At 40.5% G+C, this 14,670-nt stretch overlaps 1 protein-coding gene across 5 annotated transcripts in view; it reads left to right on the top strand.

Moving 5' to 3' along the window:
• MYPN (myopalladin) overlaps nucleotides 1-14,670 on the top strand; it is a 133,122-nt gene that overhangs the window by 55,896 nt on the left and 62,556 nt on the right. For all 5 annotated transcript variants that reach the window (XM_039546939.1, XM_039546938.1, XM_039546942.1 and 2 more), the window contains 2 exons: nucleotides 9,551-9,726; nucleotides 12,821-12,872. In XM_039546939.1, coding sequence (XP_039402873.1) covers nucleotides 9,551-9,726; nucleotides 12,821-12,872 — 228 coding nt within the window. The remainder of the gene's footprint in view (nucleotides 1-9,550; nucleotides 9,727-12,820; nucleotides 12,873-14,670) is intronic.

Below are 14,670 nucleotides of genomic sequence, written 5' to 3'. Positions count from 1 at the left end.
CTTTGAGGCAACCAGGCCTTAATGTAAAGATGGTTGTGTGTAAAATGTAGTGTAAATAAGCCCATAGGTGGCAAATGAGGCAATACCAAATGCCTCAGGAAGATTTAAGAAATTAAGCACATCACTAGGTGAAGTTGGTTAAGCTTATCTACAAAGATGTTTCAATGTACCCAAACTTTATCCCTTATATTTTATATCAGTTTTATGCAATGCCATAAAAAAGGAGAAATCAAAGAATGACATCACAACATCTGTTTATCCTGACCCCAAAACTGAGTTCACAGCTAGGGAGAAACACTTAGTTTATTATTAAACATTTATGTTGAGGTAGCACCTAGAGTGCACTCAAGATGCAGCTCCATTGTACAAGGCATTGCATGAACACATAGAAAACGAATACCCTACTCCAAAGAATTTATCGTTTAAAAAGTTAATTTGAATTGCAATTTAACCCCCGCCCCCCAAAAACTCTGAAACAGTGAGTCACATTTACTTGAGCTACAGGTCAGATATATGATAGGTATTTGGGGTGAGGACCATCTAATTCTTTTAATGAAGCTAAAGGTTGTGAGGAGTTCTCTCCATGCTTCCTTCTGCATCTCTTTTTTTAAAAATTGCTAAAGTAGTAGGTCTGACATACATCCTTCCTAGTGGTGGCAGATGGCCCCTCCTTATCCGCTCAGGCTAAGAGGGGTCTAAATTTTTTCCAAACTGTTTGGCTCATCTCTGCTAGGTTAATTTTACTTATGAATCACATTGCATGATTTGGCACACACAACCGTTCTGTAAGTGTCATGAGGATTTGAAGTGCTATAAACAGGCTGCATGTCATGAAATTTCTATGAGAACACTCTCTAACATACACACAGATAGCTAAAAAGGGTTCATTTGAGCACTGCTTTGTTTAAGAAAATAGATCTGTGATTGATTAATTTGTAGTTAAATTTAGAAGTCATATAATCGCCATTAAGTTGAAAATTTTTTCTGAGAGTTTAATAAAAATTCATTTCTTAGTTTTTATCTCTTTAAGCCATGGGGCCAAACTTGTCTTTGATATAACTGCATTCAAGTCAGTGGAGTTATGCCAGGGATGAATTTGTCCATAGTGTTTGATGCTGGTTGGGCTTCATGTGAATCTGGCTTGTGTAGTGGAACTATCACTACAATTTGTGGCAGGAATAAAATGTCAGTGACAGAGAGTATTGATTCTTTAGTCATGTCACGTATCTCAATGTCAGTATTCCCTTTGTAACTAACAGTTCATTACTGCCATGGACAGTATTTCAATGGTAAGAATAAAATGTTAATTAATAAGGATTATATCACAATCTGACATTTTATATAATGGATGTAAAATTCTGCTAAAACATTTCCTAAAATGTTATTTTACAATTTGTGGTAGTGAGGAGAGGACTATTAGGGTAAAAACATACCTTTTATTTATAAAAATTACAAGGGCATTTTGTACTCTTGATCTTTTTGTTTTCTTTTTCTGTAATCTCAAAGTAATTAGTGTATGAACTTTAAGTAAGATGGAAGTAGTGATTAAAAATATACTACATGGGAAAACTGAGCCTATGTCTGAAGCATAAATTGAAGTTTACTTTACTAACTCATGCTGCTCATTTTGAAGGGGTGAGAGGAATAGTAACTGCAGAGGAAAGAACAGCAGTAACTGAGTTATACATTGTCATCTGTATTGCTCTATAACAGAAGACTGCATTCAGTTTACATGAAAATACCCTTGACAAACAATGGAATGAAGAATAGATTCCACCCTACCCCTATAGAATTATAAAACCTTTGAATTTTAATCAAAAAGTTGATCAGCAGGAGCACATATCGCCCTTTCATTTTAGTATTGCTTGTATCAAAGTATTTAGTGTAATGTGTCTTGTTTTGTCTGTGCTTTGTCATACACACACACAGACACAGACACACACACACACAGCAAAGAACCATATAATCTTACTGTGTAGTCAGTAGAATAGCAATAGTACGAGGCTGCCCAATCAGTCCTTTAAAAGAGAGGCTTCTTTTGAAGCTTCTTTATTTTCAGTGCACAGCTTTTGTCTTTTTATACTAATTTTGAAGTGTTCTCTCTTCTGCCATTTTGGAAATTATCTATAGTCCATTTGGCTTTTTAAGAAATGTGTAACTGTCTCTGCTCCTTTTATAATGACTGCAGATAATGGTATTTCTTAAACTTCTGACTGAGCTCCTCACTACTGAATTTGGCTTCCAATAATAGAGTGTTTATGAAGTGTTTTGAAACACATATTTAACAAGGTCAATGAAGCTTAGAGGCAGCATCAGCGATTGCTATGAAGTACAGTATATTGGATCACAGCTCTGTCCTGGGCAAATCGCAGACTGAAAAAACACACCAGGGCATCTAATTTTGCCCACCTGAGAGTTGAAGACCTAGAAAATGAGCAAAGTAGGACTGGAGGGGATAGAAGAATGTGATCCAAGGCTCCCCTAGATGATGACCAACTAAGAGATCAGGGTTGTGAGCATAAAATGTTGCCATTTTCTCAATGACAAAATTTCACAAAAACAATGTGAATATGTTTCACATAAGCAAATCTGTATTTCAGCTATGAGAAATTTAGGAAGGGAAAACTGAGTATATGTCAAAGTTCTCCCTGTTCTCAGTCTGTTGTAATAAAATTATGTTACTGGGCTCTTTTCTTTATATATGCTTCCATATTTGTCAGTTGTAATTGGTGGTTTTAAATTTGTAAGTACTTATTAATTAAATCAGTTTATAGTGCTTCTTACAGTAGAGGCTAGTAACTTGTGAAAGTGGGAGGTAAAACTGACGCCTAAAGGCACAAAACTGATACATCCAGTCATTCAACCTTGAAATCCTACTCTGCAGTTATAAAGGAGTGTCTTTCTAACAGGATGTCAGTGTGGTAGGCAATTGGGTTCACTCTGCAGGGCAGGAACTTCCCTGCAGAATAGATAGAGCAGGGGTAGGCAACCTATGGCATGTGTGCCGAAGGCGGCACACAAGCTAATTTTCAGTGGCACTCACACTGTGCGGGTCCTGGCCACCGGTCTGGGGGGCTCTGCATTTTAATTTAATTTTAAATGAAGCTTCTTAAACATTTTAAAAACCTTATTTACTTTACATACAACAATAGTTTAGTTATATATTATAGACTTATAGAAAGAAACCTTCTAAAAATGTTTAAATGTATTACCGGCACGCGAAACCTTAAATTAGAGTGAATAAATGAAGACTCGGCACACCACTTCTGAAAGGTTGCCGACCCCTGAGATAGAGTTTTCAAGCTCCAGGACTGAACAATCAAAGTCAATTAATTGGACAGGTATAGATCATACTATGTCTTATTCAAAATAATATACCCTGTCCTCACATTAGGCTTTTATGATTTACGGGGCACAAATAGTACCTAGTTTGTATCTCAGTTATGTAATAAGTATTGAAGTTCCACTTCTTCCTGCATGCCTATCATGCTGTGTTTGTTACAGAGCTCCCTCAGGCCTCACTTATCAATCTGCACATAATTCTGTTAGAGTTCATCTTTCAGTGGTATAGGCTGCTTACCCTTCTTTTCTCAGGAAGATCCTTTAGGGACGATCCAGAGTTCATATACTGTCTGATATATACCCCAAACTGATCTGAAATGCAGTACTTCCAACATGCTAATGCAACTGAAGTGTTAAATGTAAGCAATTTTATTTGTTTAGTCATATTCTTAATGATCTGAGGTACATATTCTTAATGATCTGAGGTACAAACACATTCTTAATGATCTGACCCTCATGATGTGTGGTAGGAGACACTGTGCAAGCACAGTATAGTTTATTGTTTGAAAGTCTTTCCTAAGGTTTTCTACAATGAATTTATATTTGCTGTAATATATTTTTAATTGCCATTTCTTTGATAATATTTGCTTGTGCTCAGTAGCTCATACACAGCTTTTACTTAGTTGAATTATTTCTAGAGTTAGGTGAATAGTTAAAACATAAGAACGGTCATACTGGGTCAGACCAATGATCCATCTAGTTCAGTATCCTGTCTTTGACAGTGGCCAGTGTGAGATGCTCCAGAGAGAATGAACAGAACAGGGCACTTTTGAGTGATCCATCCACTGTCATCCAGTCCCAGCTTTTGAAGGCTTAGGGACACCTGGAGCATGGGCTTGCATCCATGACCATATTAGCTAATAGCCATTGATGGACCTATTCTCCATTATTTTATCTAATTATTTTTGAACCCAGTTATACTTTTGGCCTTCACACCATCCCCAGCAATGAATTCCACAAGTTGACTGTGTGTAGTGTGAAGTACTTCCCTTTGTTTTAAACCTGCTGCCTATTAATTTCATTGGGTGACCCAGACTCTTCTGTTATGTGAAGGGGTAAATTATACTTCCTTATTCAGTTTTTCCATACCATTCATGATTATATAGACCTCTATCATTAGGGCTCCGTGTCTGTCATGGCGGTCATGGAAGTCAGAGTTTCCATGACTTCTTGAGGCCTCTGTGACTTCTGCAGTGCCCGGTGTGGCTTACCGCAGGGCCTCCCAAGTAGCCAGCCCTGGGGCCAGTGGCTCAGGCAGACCTGGAGACAGCCACACCGGCTGCTGCTGGAGCGGCTCTGCAGCCAGCTGCTCAGGTAGCCCCACAGTCAGCCACACCAGCCACTGCTCTGGTGGCCCCAGGCAGCTGGCCCCAGGGAACGCCTGAGCAGAGGCCAATACAGCAGGCCCTGGGGACCAGCTCTGCACTCCTATTGGCCAAGAATAGTGGCCAATGGGAGCTGTGGAGACGGTGCCTGCAGGCAAGACCAGCACGTGGAGCCTTCTGCCTCCCCCCCCCCACCTAGGTGCCAGAACTGCTGGCCACTTCCGGGGTGCAGCACGGAGCCAGGACAGGCAGGGAGCTTGCCTTAGCCCCACTGTGCCGCTGACTGGGAGCCGCCCGAGGTAAGACCACGCCCCAACCCCCTGCCCCAGCCCTAAGCCCCCCCACACCCAGAGCCACCTCATGTACCCCAAACCCCTCATCCCCGACCCCACCCCAGAGCCTGCACCCCTGCTTCACTTGGGGTGGCAAAAATGGTAGAGCCGGCTCTGCCTCCCTCATGCCAAATCCTTCAGCCCTGCCCCCGAGCCTGGAGCCCCTTCCTGCACTCCAAACCCCTTGTCCTCAGCCCCATCCCAGTGCCCACACCCCCAGCCCAGAGCCCGTACCCCCTTCCACAGCCTAACCCCCTGCCTCAACCCACTGCCCTCTCACACACACCAAATCCCTCAGCCCCACCTCCCAGGTCTGAGTCCCCTCCCACACACCAATCCCCTCATCCCCAGCTCTGCCCCAGAGCCTGCACCCCCAGCCAGAGCCCTCCCCTCTGCCCCAGCCCTGAACCCCCTCCCGCACTCCAAACCCCTTGGACCCACCCTCACTACATGAATTTTGTTATTGACACATCACCTTCATACTGGTCATGCATGAACATAAGAAATTAGAGGGAACATTGATGCCTGCCTGAGCAGCAGTCCCCTAGCATTCTGTTAGCTTTTTGACGGCCACCGCACACTGAGTGGATATTTTCTGGGAATTATGTTATTTGACAATCAAATGTATTTGAAAAAAAAATCAGAATTCACAGAATAATATCCACTGAATACTTTATTCAACCAGTTTTAATTATTTCTTTGAGTTAATTAGAAAAATGGCAGAAAACAGAAAATACAACTATTGCTTGTAAGAAATAGTATTGTATATATGTGGAAACTGTTGGGCTGGATAAACTGGACAAACCTCAAAAGGTTTATAGTTCAGAATTAGTTTAGTTCAATATCTAAAAACAGATGCTTCTGCATTTTGTCCAGAACTTTTAATTCCTGACTTCAATATACCATAGTACTTTCCTTCTCGCCACCCTCCATCAATCTGAGTTTTGCTTTGGAGTGAAACCCAGCTGCTTTTTACCTTCCTCCATTGTTCCCTCCACATCATTAAGGGGCAGCAGTATGGCCTCCTCTCTCCACCTGCTTGTTTGCCTAAGGGTGAGCTGATAGGCAATCTCAGCACCAAACTCATGGAGCTGCCTTCTGAGGTGCTGCTTTTACAACAAAATCTAGACATGCTCCTTTCTTTCCTGCTTCCTTTACAGCATTGGCTCTTAGAAATGCAAAGAGATTTGATATCTCTAAGTGCCTAACAAAATGTTGTGAAATCCCTGTTTTCACATGAGAAATAGGATTTGGGATTTCAGGTTCAGGCCCAGTGTAATCTGCACCATCTAAATGAGTGTTAAAAGGCAATTGTAGCAACAGGAACCAGAGAAGAATTTAGGGTCCAGCTGCCTGAATGGCCATCTGCCCCTGAGAAGACTTATCCATGGAGATGTCTTACAATGTGGTAGAAAACGTCTTTTCCTTGGGATATAAACATTAACTTTATATATGTAATGATCAAGTGGTCACAAACATGCAGCAACACATGACAATGTAAGGAGTCATGTTAGATTAAATTCCAGTCCTTTTCTTTACTTTGCTCCAAGCTGAACATGACGTTTTACAGGGATGAAGTTTAAGAGAAATTTCTATATCAGGAATTTATACCAGGCAAGTACAGATGGGTCTGAACTAAAACACCAGATCTGAACACTCCCAAACTTTGGATGAGTTCAGATCTGGATCTGAACTTTATGGGTTGGCCCTAGCTGTGCAGGAAAGGCAGATGAGACACCACCTCCTTTGGCCCACACAGAGTAATCCATTTTGTCTGCTCCCTCTTGGATTTTCATAACTGCATTGATCTTTTTAAAAAGTTGTTAAACACATGTACCAGAAACATGGATACCAAATACAAAAAACAAGGAAGAATAACAATCTTTACTACTGTATAGTGATCCAGTCAATTGTTCCAATCCCCAGGCCACACATAACAGGCATCAGAAAGATATGCTATTTGAATGATAAGATACTTAGGGTACGTCTACACTACGGGACTATTCCGAATTTGCATAAACCGGTTTTGTAAAACAGATTGTATAAAATCGAGTCCGCGCGGCCACACTAAACACATTAAATCGGTGGTGTGCGTCCACGGTCCGAGGCTAGCATCGACTTCTGGAGCGTTGCACTGTGGGTAGCTATTCCGTAGCTATCCCATAGTTCCCGCAGCCTCCCCCGCCCCTTGCAATTTCCGGGTTGAGATCCCAGTGCCTGATGGGGCAAAAATCATTGTCGCGGGTGGTTCTGGGTAAATGTCGTCAGTCACTCCTTCCTCTGGGAAAGCAACGGCAGACAAGCATTTCACGGTTTTTTCCCCTGGATTGCCCTGGCAGATGCCATAGCATGGCAATCATGGAGCCTGTTTTGCCTTTTGTGACTGTCACCGTATGTGTACTAGATGCCGCTGACAGAGGCGATTCAGCAGCGCTACACAGCAGCATGCTTTTGCATGACAGCAGAGATGGTTACCAGCCATACTGTACCATCTACCAATAAATAAATTGGTAAAAAGATGATCATGGTTACCAGTCCTTTTGCATTGCACCATCTGTTGCTGTCATAAGTGCCCCTGGCTACTCTTAGCCAGGGGTGCAAAAGCCAAAATTGGGAATGACTCCCTGAGTCAATCCCTCCTTTTTGGTATCTAAAAATGGAATCAGTCCTGTCTAGAATTTGGGCAAGTGTACTAGAGAACCACTGTATCATAGAACCAGAGAGCACAGCTGCTCTGTGTCAGATCCAGCAGAAATTATGAGCTGTATGCTATTCACAGGGGGTACTCCTGCAACAACCCCACCTGTTGATTCCATTCTTCCCCCAGCCTTCCTGGGCTACCGTAGCATTGTCCCCCCACTTGTGTGATGAAGTAATAAAGAATGCACGAATAAGACACAGTGACTTGTTAGTGAGAAATGAGTGGAAGGCAGCCTCCAGCTGCTATGATAGTCCAGACAGGACATTAAGAAGTGTGGAGGAGAGGAGCCCAGCATCATGCTGCTAGTCCAGGGGCAATTGAATATTTTCTTTACACATGAAGGGTGAGGGCTGATGGAGCTCAGCCCCCTGTTGCTATGATGAGGACGGTTACCAGCCATACTGCACCATCTACCAGGAAAAATTAGGGCCAGGCACCCTTGATAGACCTAACAGATGCTAGTCGGCATGGTTACCAGTCCTTTTGCACTGCCCCATGTGCCAATAGACTGATGATGACGATGGGTATCAGTCATACTGTACCATCAGCCACCCATGGCGGCGGGGGGGAGCAAGGATGTTGGTGTTGAGTGCTGCAGCATCGCGTCTATCTGCAGCATTCAGTAAAGATAGGGTGACATGTAAAAGAGTCAAGAGAGGATTGTTTTCCCTTTCACTTCTGGAGGTGGGTGGGGGGGTACGTAAATTGCCAAGCTATGCCCTGACCCACCGCGGACACTGTGTTTGACCCTAGAAGCATTTGGAGCTCAGCCAAGAATGCAAATGATTTTCGGATACTGCAGGAACTGTGGGATAGCTTGAGTCCTCCAGTCCATGAGCGTCCCTTTGATTCTTTGGCTTTCCGTTACGCTTGTCACGCAGCAGTGCGCTGAGTCCCTGCTATGGCGTCTGTCTGGAGATTTTTTTTAAATGATTTTGAATTTCGTCTTCTGTAACGGAGCGCTGATAGAACAGATTTGCCTGCCCTTACTGCAATCACATCTGCATGGTCCATGCTGGAGCTCTTTTTTTATTTTGATTTCGGACTGCATCGCCACCCGTGCTGATCGGAGCTCAATGCTGGGCAAACAGGAAATATTCAAAAGTTTGCGGGGCTTTTCCTGTCTACCTGGCCACTGCATCCGAGTTCAGATTGCTGTCCAGAGCAGTCAGTGGTGCACTGTGGGATACTGCCCGGAGGCCAATACTGTCTATTTGCGGCCACACTAAACCTAATCCGATATGGTAATACCGATACTAGCGCTACTCCTCTCGTTAGGGAGGAGTACAGAAACCGGTTTAAAGAGCCCTTTATATCGATATAAAGGGCCTCTCAGTGTGGACGGGTGTGGTGTTAAATCGGTTTTACGCTCCTAAAACCGGTTTAAACGCCTAGTGTAGACCAGGCTTTACATACACAAGCTAGTGAAATGGAGTTAATCAAGAGATGCTTGAAAGTGTTATAAATTTGAGATTAGATTTTTCTATAATATGTCCAAAAAATTAATGTACATTTGTACATATGTTCTCATATGATGTAATGAGAAACTGAAGCTGAATTCAAATTAGGACTCTATTCTCTTCCCCTATCAAGTTATCAGTGAGATCCCTGTATCTGAAAAAATACCACATTGTTGTCTGAAATAAACTAATATGTTAATAGGTATAAGTACTGTATAGATTGTAGCTCTATTATTTGTTGTAATTAGGTGTTCCAAAAACAATCAACTCTGCCAGTTTAATTTGCCTAAGGTATGTCTCTGCTTAGGACAATAAGCCATCTGTTTTGTTGTTAAACTGCCTTCTGGTTGTCAAGTTTTTGTTATGATGAACTGTAATCTTGCCTTGCAGGTGGTACTGTGAAGGAAAGGAGCTTGAAAACTCACCAGACATTCACATTATCCAGTCAGGAGATCTGCACTCATTGATTATAGTTGAAGCTTTTGAAGAAGACACCGGACGTTATTCTTGCTTTGCTTCAAACATCTATGGGACAGACTCAACTTCTGCAGAGATATACATAGAAGGTAACATTATAAATCTTTGCAAAATGAAACTGATCATAAATCTTTAAAAATAGAAATATGTGTTTTATGTACTAGCACTAAATTTACTGGTTTGCTGCACAGCTGATTAGGGGAAAGTCAACAATTCCAGTCTATTAATACATTTTATCATTTTCTCTCTGAAAGTTCTTTTATATAGGTATTCTTATTGCTCTTTAAATACATTTTTACTAAGCCTTGAGCCTGCAACGAACTCAGATCCAGGACCTCTTGCAGATCTCATTGTAAGATCAGGGACTAAAAGTGCTGAGATTGTGATATCTCTCTATAGTTCTTTTCTGTAGCTCCTCTAGAAAAAGGAAAACTCAACCTATGTGTCTAATTCTCCATCAATCTGTTTTTCTCGCACTTGTTGCACAAACATTTGAGGAATATGATAGTTCAGGCAATAATTATTATTTCAACATGGAAAACTGAAATGTAGCCTGAGATTCACCTGTTATCCCCAACCTGTAGCTGTTTACAAACAAGTCCAACACATACTTTGATCCTTATATCTGCATATAATATGTACTGTAAATGAAACTGAATGTATTTGTTTTCTCATATTTAAGGCTCTTTCTCTCATATTTTCCATCCTTATGTTCCAAAAACAATTCATTTAGCTAAAAGTGGGTTCTGTCTATCCCGGCTGGGTTTTTACACTGGACCCATTATCATAGTAGCTGGAGTGCCTCACAAATTTTAACAGAAATTCAGAGGATCTTGGTTTCTCTCTCTTTCCAGACTCTAAGCAGAAGGATTTTTTATTTTATGTTTTTGTTAAGAGTGTGTGTATATTGTGAGTTATATGACCTAACTTATTTTGGCACTATACCCCTCCTGACTAGTCAGTGGCTGTTGGTGCCAAAAACTATTAACTGGCTAAACACTGGCTGTAACACTACCGACAATAAAGAAATCTCAGTACTAGGTAATTCTCGTATTGTAGCTCATGTAGGGCAAAATTACCTTCTATTTCAGACATTTACACTTTTGCTTGGTTTCAGTCTTGTCAGCCCATTTTGGATAAAAATGGGAAAACAAAATAAAATTGTACAAAAATAATGCAGTTTAATATTTGTGGTTGCACAGGAGAGAACAGAGAGGCCTGCAACCAAGCAGACAGTGACCCTTTATTGGGTTCTGATTGATTAAAGATGTCTCACCTTGGGATCTACATCTTTGTGTAGATAGAATGAGGGTCACCTAACTAGAGCCTTTTTAGTGTTTATGGGAATGAAGAGGAACCGCTTTGTTGCATCTGTAAACTTAATTGCTCTTCAGTTGATTCAGGCCCTGAATTAACAAAGGACTCTTATAAGCTTAGTTTATTTGTAATGGCTCATCCCAACGCTTTTCTCAACTCTGTCCTAAGGGTCAAAGGCAAAGTTTAAGCCTTGTTACACCAATTTCATTTATTATTTCAGTCTCATAAAATGTAACAGAATAACAACATTATTCAATTTTTTCAGTCATTTTAATTGTAACCATATATTTCCATGGGTGTATTCTCTTATTTTTATATAATGGAAAGACAGTTTTCAAGTTTTCAGTTATTTATCTTACTACTTCAAATAAAATGCCTGCATGGCTTATTGATGACCTAGCAAGTTTTACAACTAATCCTGTCATGACATTATTTTATGGTTCTTTCATGGGTTGTTCTTAAACAACATCTAATTCTGTGCAACCTTCAGATACTTTTTGTTAATTTAAATTGTTTATGAGTTTCATGCAAATGACCATAAAAGACAAATTTAAGCAGCCAGACAACCTTCTCCTGACTTAGGAAAAAGCTATAATCTAAATCATTACATTTTTTTAAATTGCTCTGAAATGGGATTTTTTTTTAATAAATGTTTTGATATCTGTGTGGAGTAAAGTTTTTTCTTGTATCTATTTGATTCCAAAATTCAATATTTAAATTGTAAGAGTGTTTATGGGATATATATATATATATATATATATATATATATATATATATATATATATATATATATATATATATATATATGTACCTTCTACTTGGCTTGGCAATGTAATATTACATTGCCAAACCTAGCAAAACCTGCTGTAGTCCCATTTTCTATGTATTTTGAACATATTAGTCTATTTAGGGCCAAATTGTGAGATCCTTACTCTTCCTAATGAGTATCTTACACCATGACTACTCCCATTAAACTCAATGAGACTGTTTGTTGAGGAAGGTACTATGCAATATAAAGGTATCACAAACCATCCCTTAATGATATTCTCTCTCTGTTTCTGCAATTTGCCAATGAAGGGACAAATCATGAGAAGTGCTGAATACCTGCAACACCCACTTAAAACAGTGGGAGTTGTGGGTACTCAGCAGGTGCTTACTACCTCTCCAGATCTGGGCCACAATCTGCTTTTATAAAAGACAATTGGAATTGGATAGGAGACACTGCTGAGTGAAGACATTCACTACTAGGCACCTCAAAGAAAAAAAAACCAGATTCTGACCACAGGGAAAGCAGAGTCAGATATTGTTTTGAATACCAGGCCACTGGCAAATGGAGCTATGATTCCTCTTACCAAAACAGTGCTGAACGGGCACTGGCTGGAGGAGGAACCAATAACCCAAAGAATACTAGATGTGGTTACAGGTCCCTGATGTTTTTGTGATAGTAATACCAAATGTCTAAGTATAAGCGCTTATTTTACCACACAATACTTCCAAAGACACAGAGCATAGAACAGTCAAAAGATTTAGATATTAGTGACATTTTAAGGAGGAATTGTGGGGCATCCAGCCAGACATTCACTTTAGACGATGTTTTCCTCACTTGAATCCATCCTATTTCAAATCTGTATTGGCCCAAGATTAATCATTAGTAGTGTTGCATTTAATTCAGGATACGGTGTTGCTTTTAATTCAGTATACTGCATTACTTCATTTTTACTGCACATAATCTTTGGGTTTGTTTTAACTTTATAATCCTAATTTTAAAAGTCTCTATAAGAAATACTAATAATGGAGGTTTGCGTACTTACTAGACAAATTGCTGAAAATTTTGATTCCATGTGAAATGTTTTTGCCCTTCCATAGGTGCCTCCTCTTCTGAATCTGAAGGCGAAATTAGCACAGAAGAAATGGATCAGTAAGTGTTGCTTGCATTAAGATATTCCAAAAATTGTACTGTAAAAAAAAAGTAGGTGTGTGATTAAGTTTTTAAAATATGTTTAACCTCTAAAATATAAAATGGGGAAATTTGTGGTTGTTTAAGTGAGCGGTTTCCCTTCTTCAAAGTGGTAGGTGCACAGATCCTCAGTGTGGGTCACCACCTGCTTTTAGCCATAAAGCACAGAATCAAAAGTTGACTGGATGCTTGACAAGAGACTATCCCCCGCCTTCCAGGGACCCCCCTCAGTTTCAAGATGCATCCAAAGCTAGCTCCTCTGGACTCTGAAACAAAACAAAAAAAATCTCATTCTGCATCAGCACCTTGCAAAAATAATACTCAACAAGAAAAATTTAACTACTGCAGAGAACTGTAACCATAAGTTTAAAAGATCTCCCTTTTTCAGGAGGTCTGGATCCATGGACCTATCCCTTCAAAGAAGGGAAAAATTGTCAGGTAAGCAACCACAAATTCTCCAATTCTCTCTCAGGGCTAAGTCCATAGATCCTCAGTGTGTGATTTTCTCAACAGTGACAACATTTCTAGGGAAGGAACAAAATAATGTCACTGAGAGAAAGGATTCCCCTACTCTCTGAAATCTGCAGCATGCAAGACTTGCCAATCAATACCTGCATCAGCTGAATAATTTGTATATCTTGTAAAACTTGGTAAACGTATACAGGGATGAACATGTTGTAGCTTTACAGATTTTATCATAAAAGACCTCCCTTTCCCATCTCATGATGCCACCACCACTTGTACTAAGTGAGCTCTGGTGCCCACTGGAGGTTTGAATTGTTTTGCTCTGTATGTGTCAGTAATGCACCAGCATATCCACTGTGAGATTGATGATTCTGATGCCTTAGTGCTTTTTTTTTTTTTTTATGAAATAAGACCAGCAAGGCTGTTTTTCTTGTGCAGTTCTTTTCAGACAAAATGTTAAAGTTCTCCTTACATTCAGCTAATGCCATAGCTGCTTCTTTGGATGAGACGGATGTGGACAAAAAGAAGGCAATGAGATCTCTTCTACTTAATGAAAAATCAAATCTACTTTTGGAATAAAGGTGGGATCCATTTTCAAAACCACCTTATCTTTGTGAAACTTGCAGCAGGATGGATCAACTGACGAAGCTCCCTACTCTGACACCCTTCTTGCCAAAGTGATAGCGATCAAAAAGGTCATTTTGATAGGCAGGTAATACAATGAAACTGATTTCATAGGTTCAAAGGGCGCCTGCATTAAGGCATCGAGCAGCACAATGTTCAAATCCCAAGACAAAGCTCTCTGCGCCTTGGGGAGATGCAATAGCTGAACTCCTGTAATGAAGCGCTGAGATTGCTGAAGATGACTCTTTCAGAAATTTACTATATATCTGTGCTGTTGCAACATTTGGATCAGGGTCTGAGTCACTTGAGCGGGCCCCTCCTTCCACGGGACTCTGATTAGAATGTTGCCCAGGAAGGGGTATACCTATATCCGCTTCTGCCTGTGAGGGTTCATTATAAAGTAAAATTATGAACATAAGCTAAAATTATGACTGAAATGTGTTTATCAGACTAGTCTGGGGAGTGGGTAAACCTGTTCCTCAAAGACAAAGGACAAGCTGATACCTCTAGCCAGGTGTCATCAAAGTTGATTGGCAGTCACCTGTCAAGAAGAGGGACAGGAATAGGTTGAGCTGCATTTTAACAAACAACATGGAACCTCTTTCACCACAAGACTCTGTGTCTCCGTCCTCACAGTGGGAAAGAACTTTATCTAGGGATAACCCCAGGA

The sequence above is a fragment of the Mauremys reevesii genome, linkage group 7, assembly GCF_016161935.1.
Source record: "Mauremys reevesii isolate NIE-2019 linkage group 7, ASM1616193v1, whole genome shotgun sequence".
Taxonomy (NCBI): Eukaryota; Metazoa; Chordata; order Testudines; family Geoemydidae; genus Mauremys; species Mauremys reevesii.
Note: the sequence above shows the minus strand (reverse complement) of the source record. Positions and strands in the feature narration are given on the sequence as shown.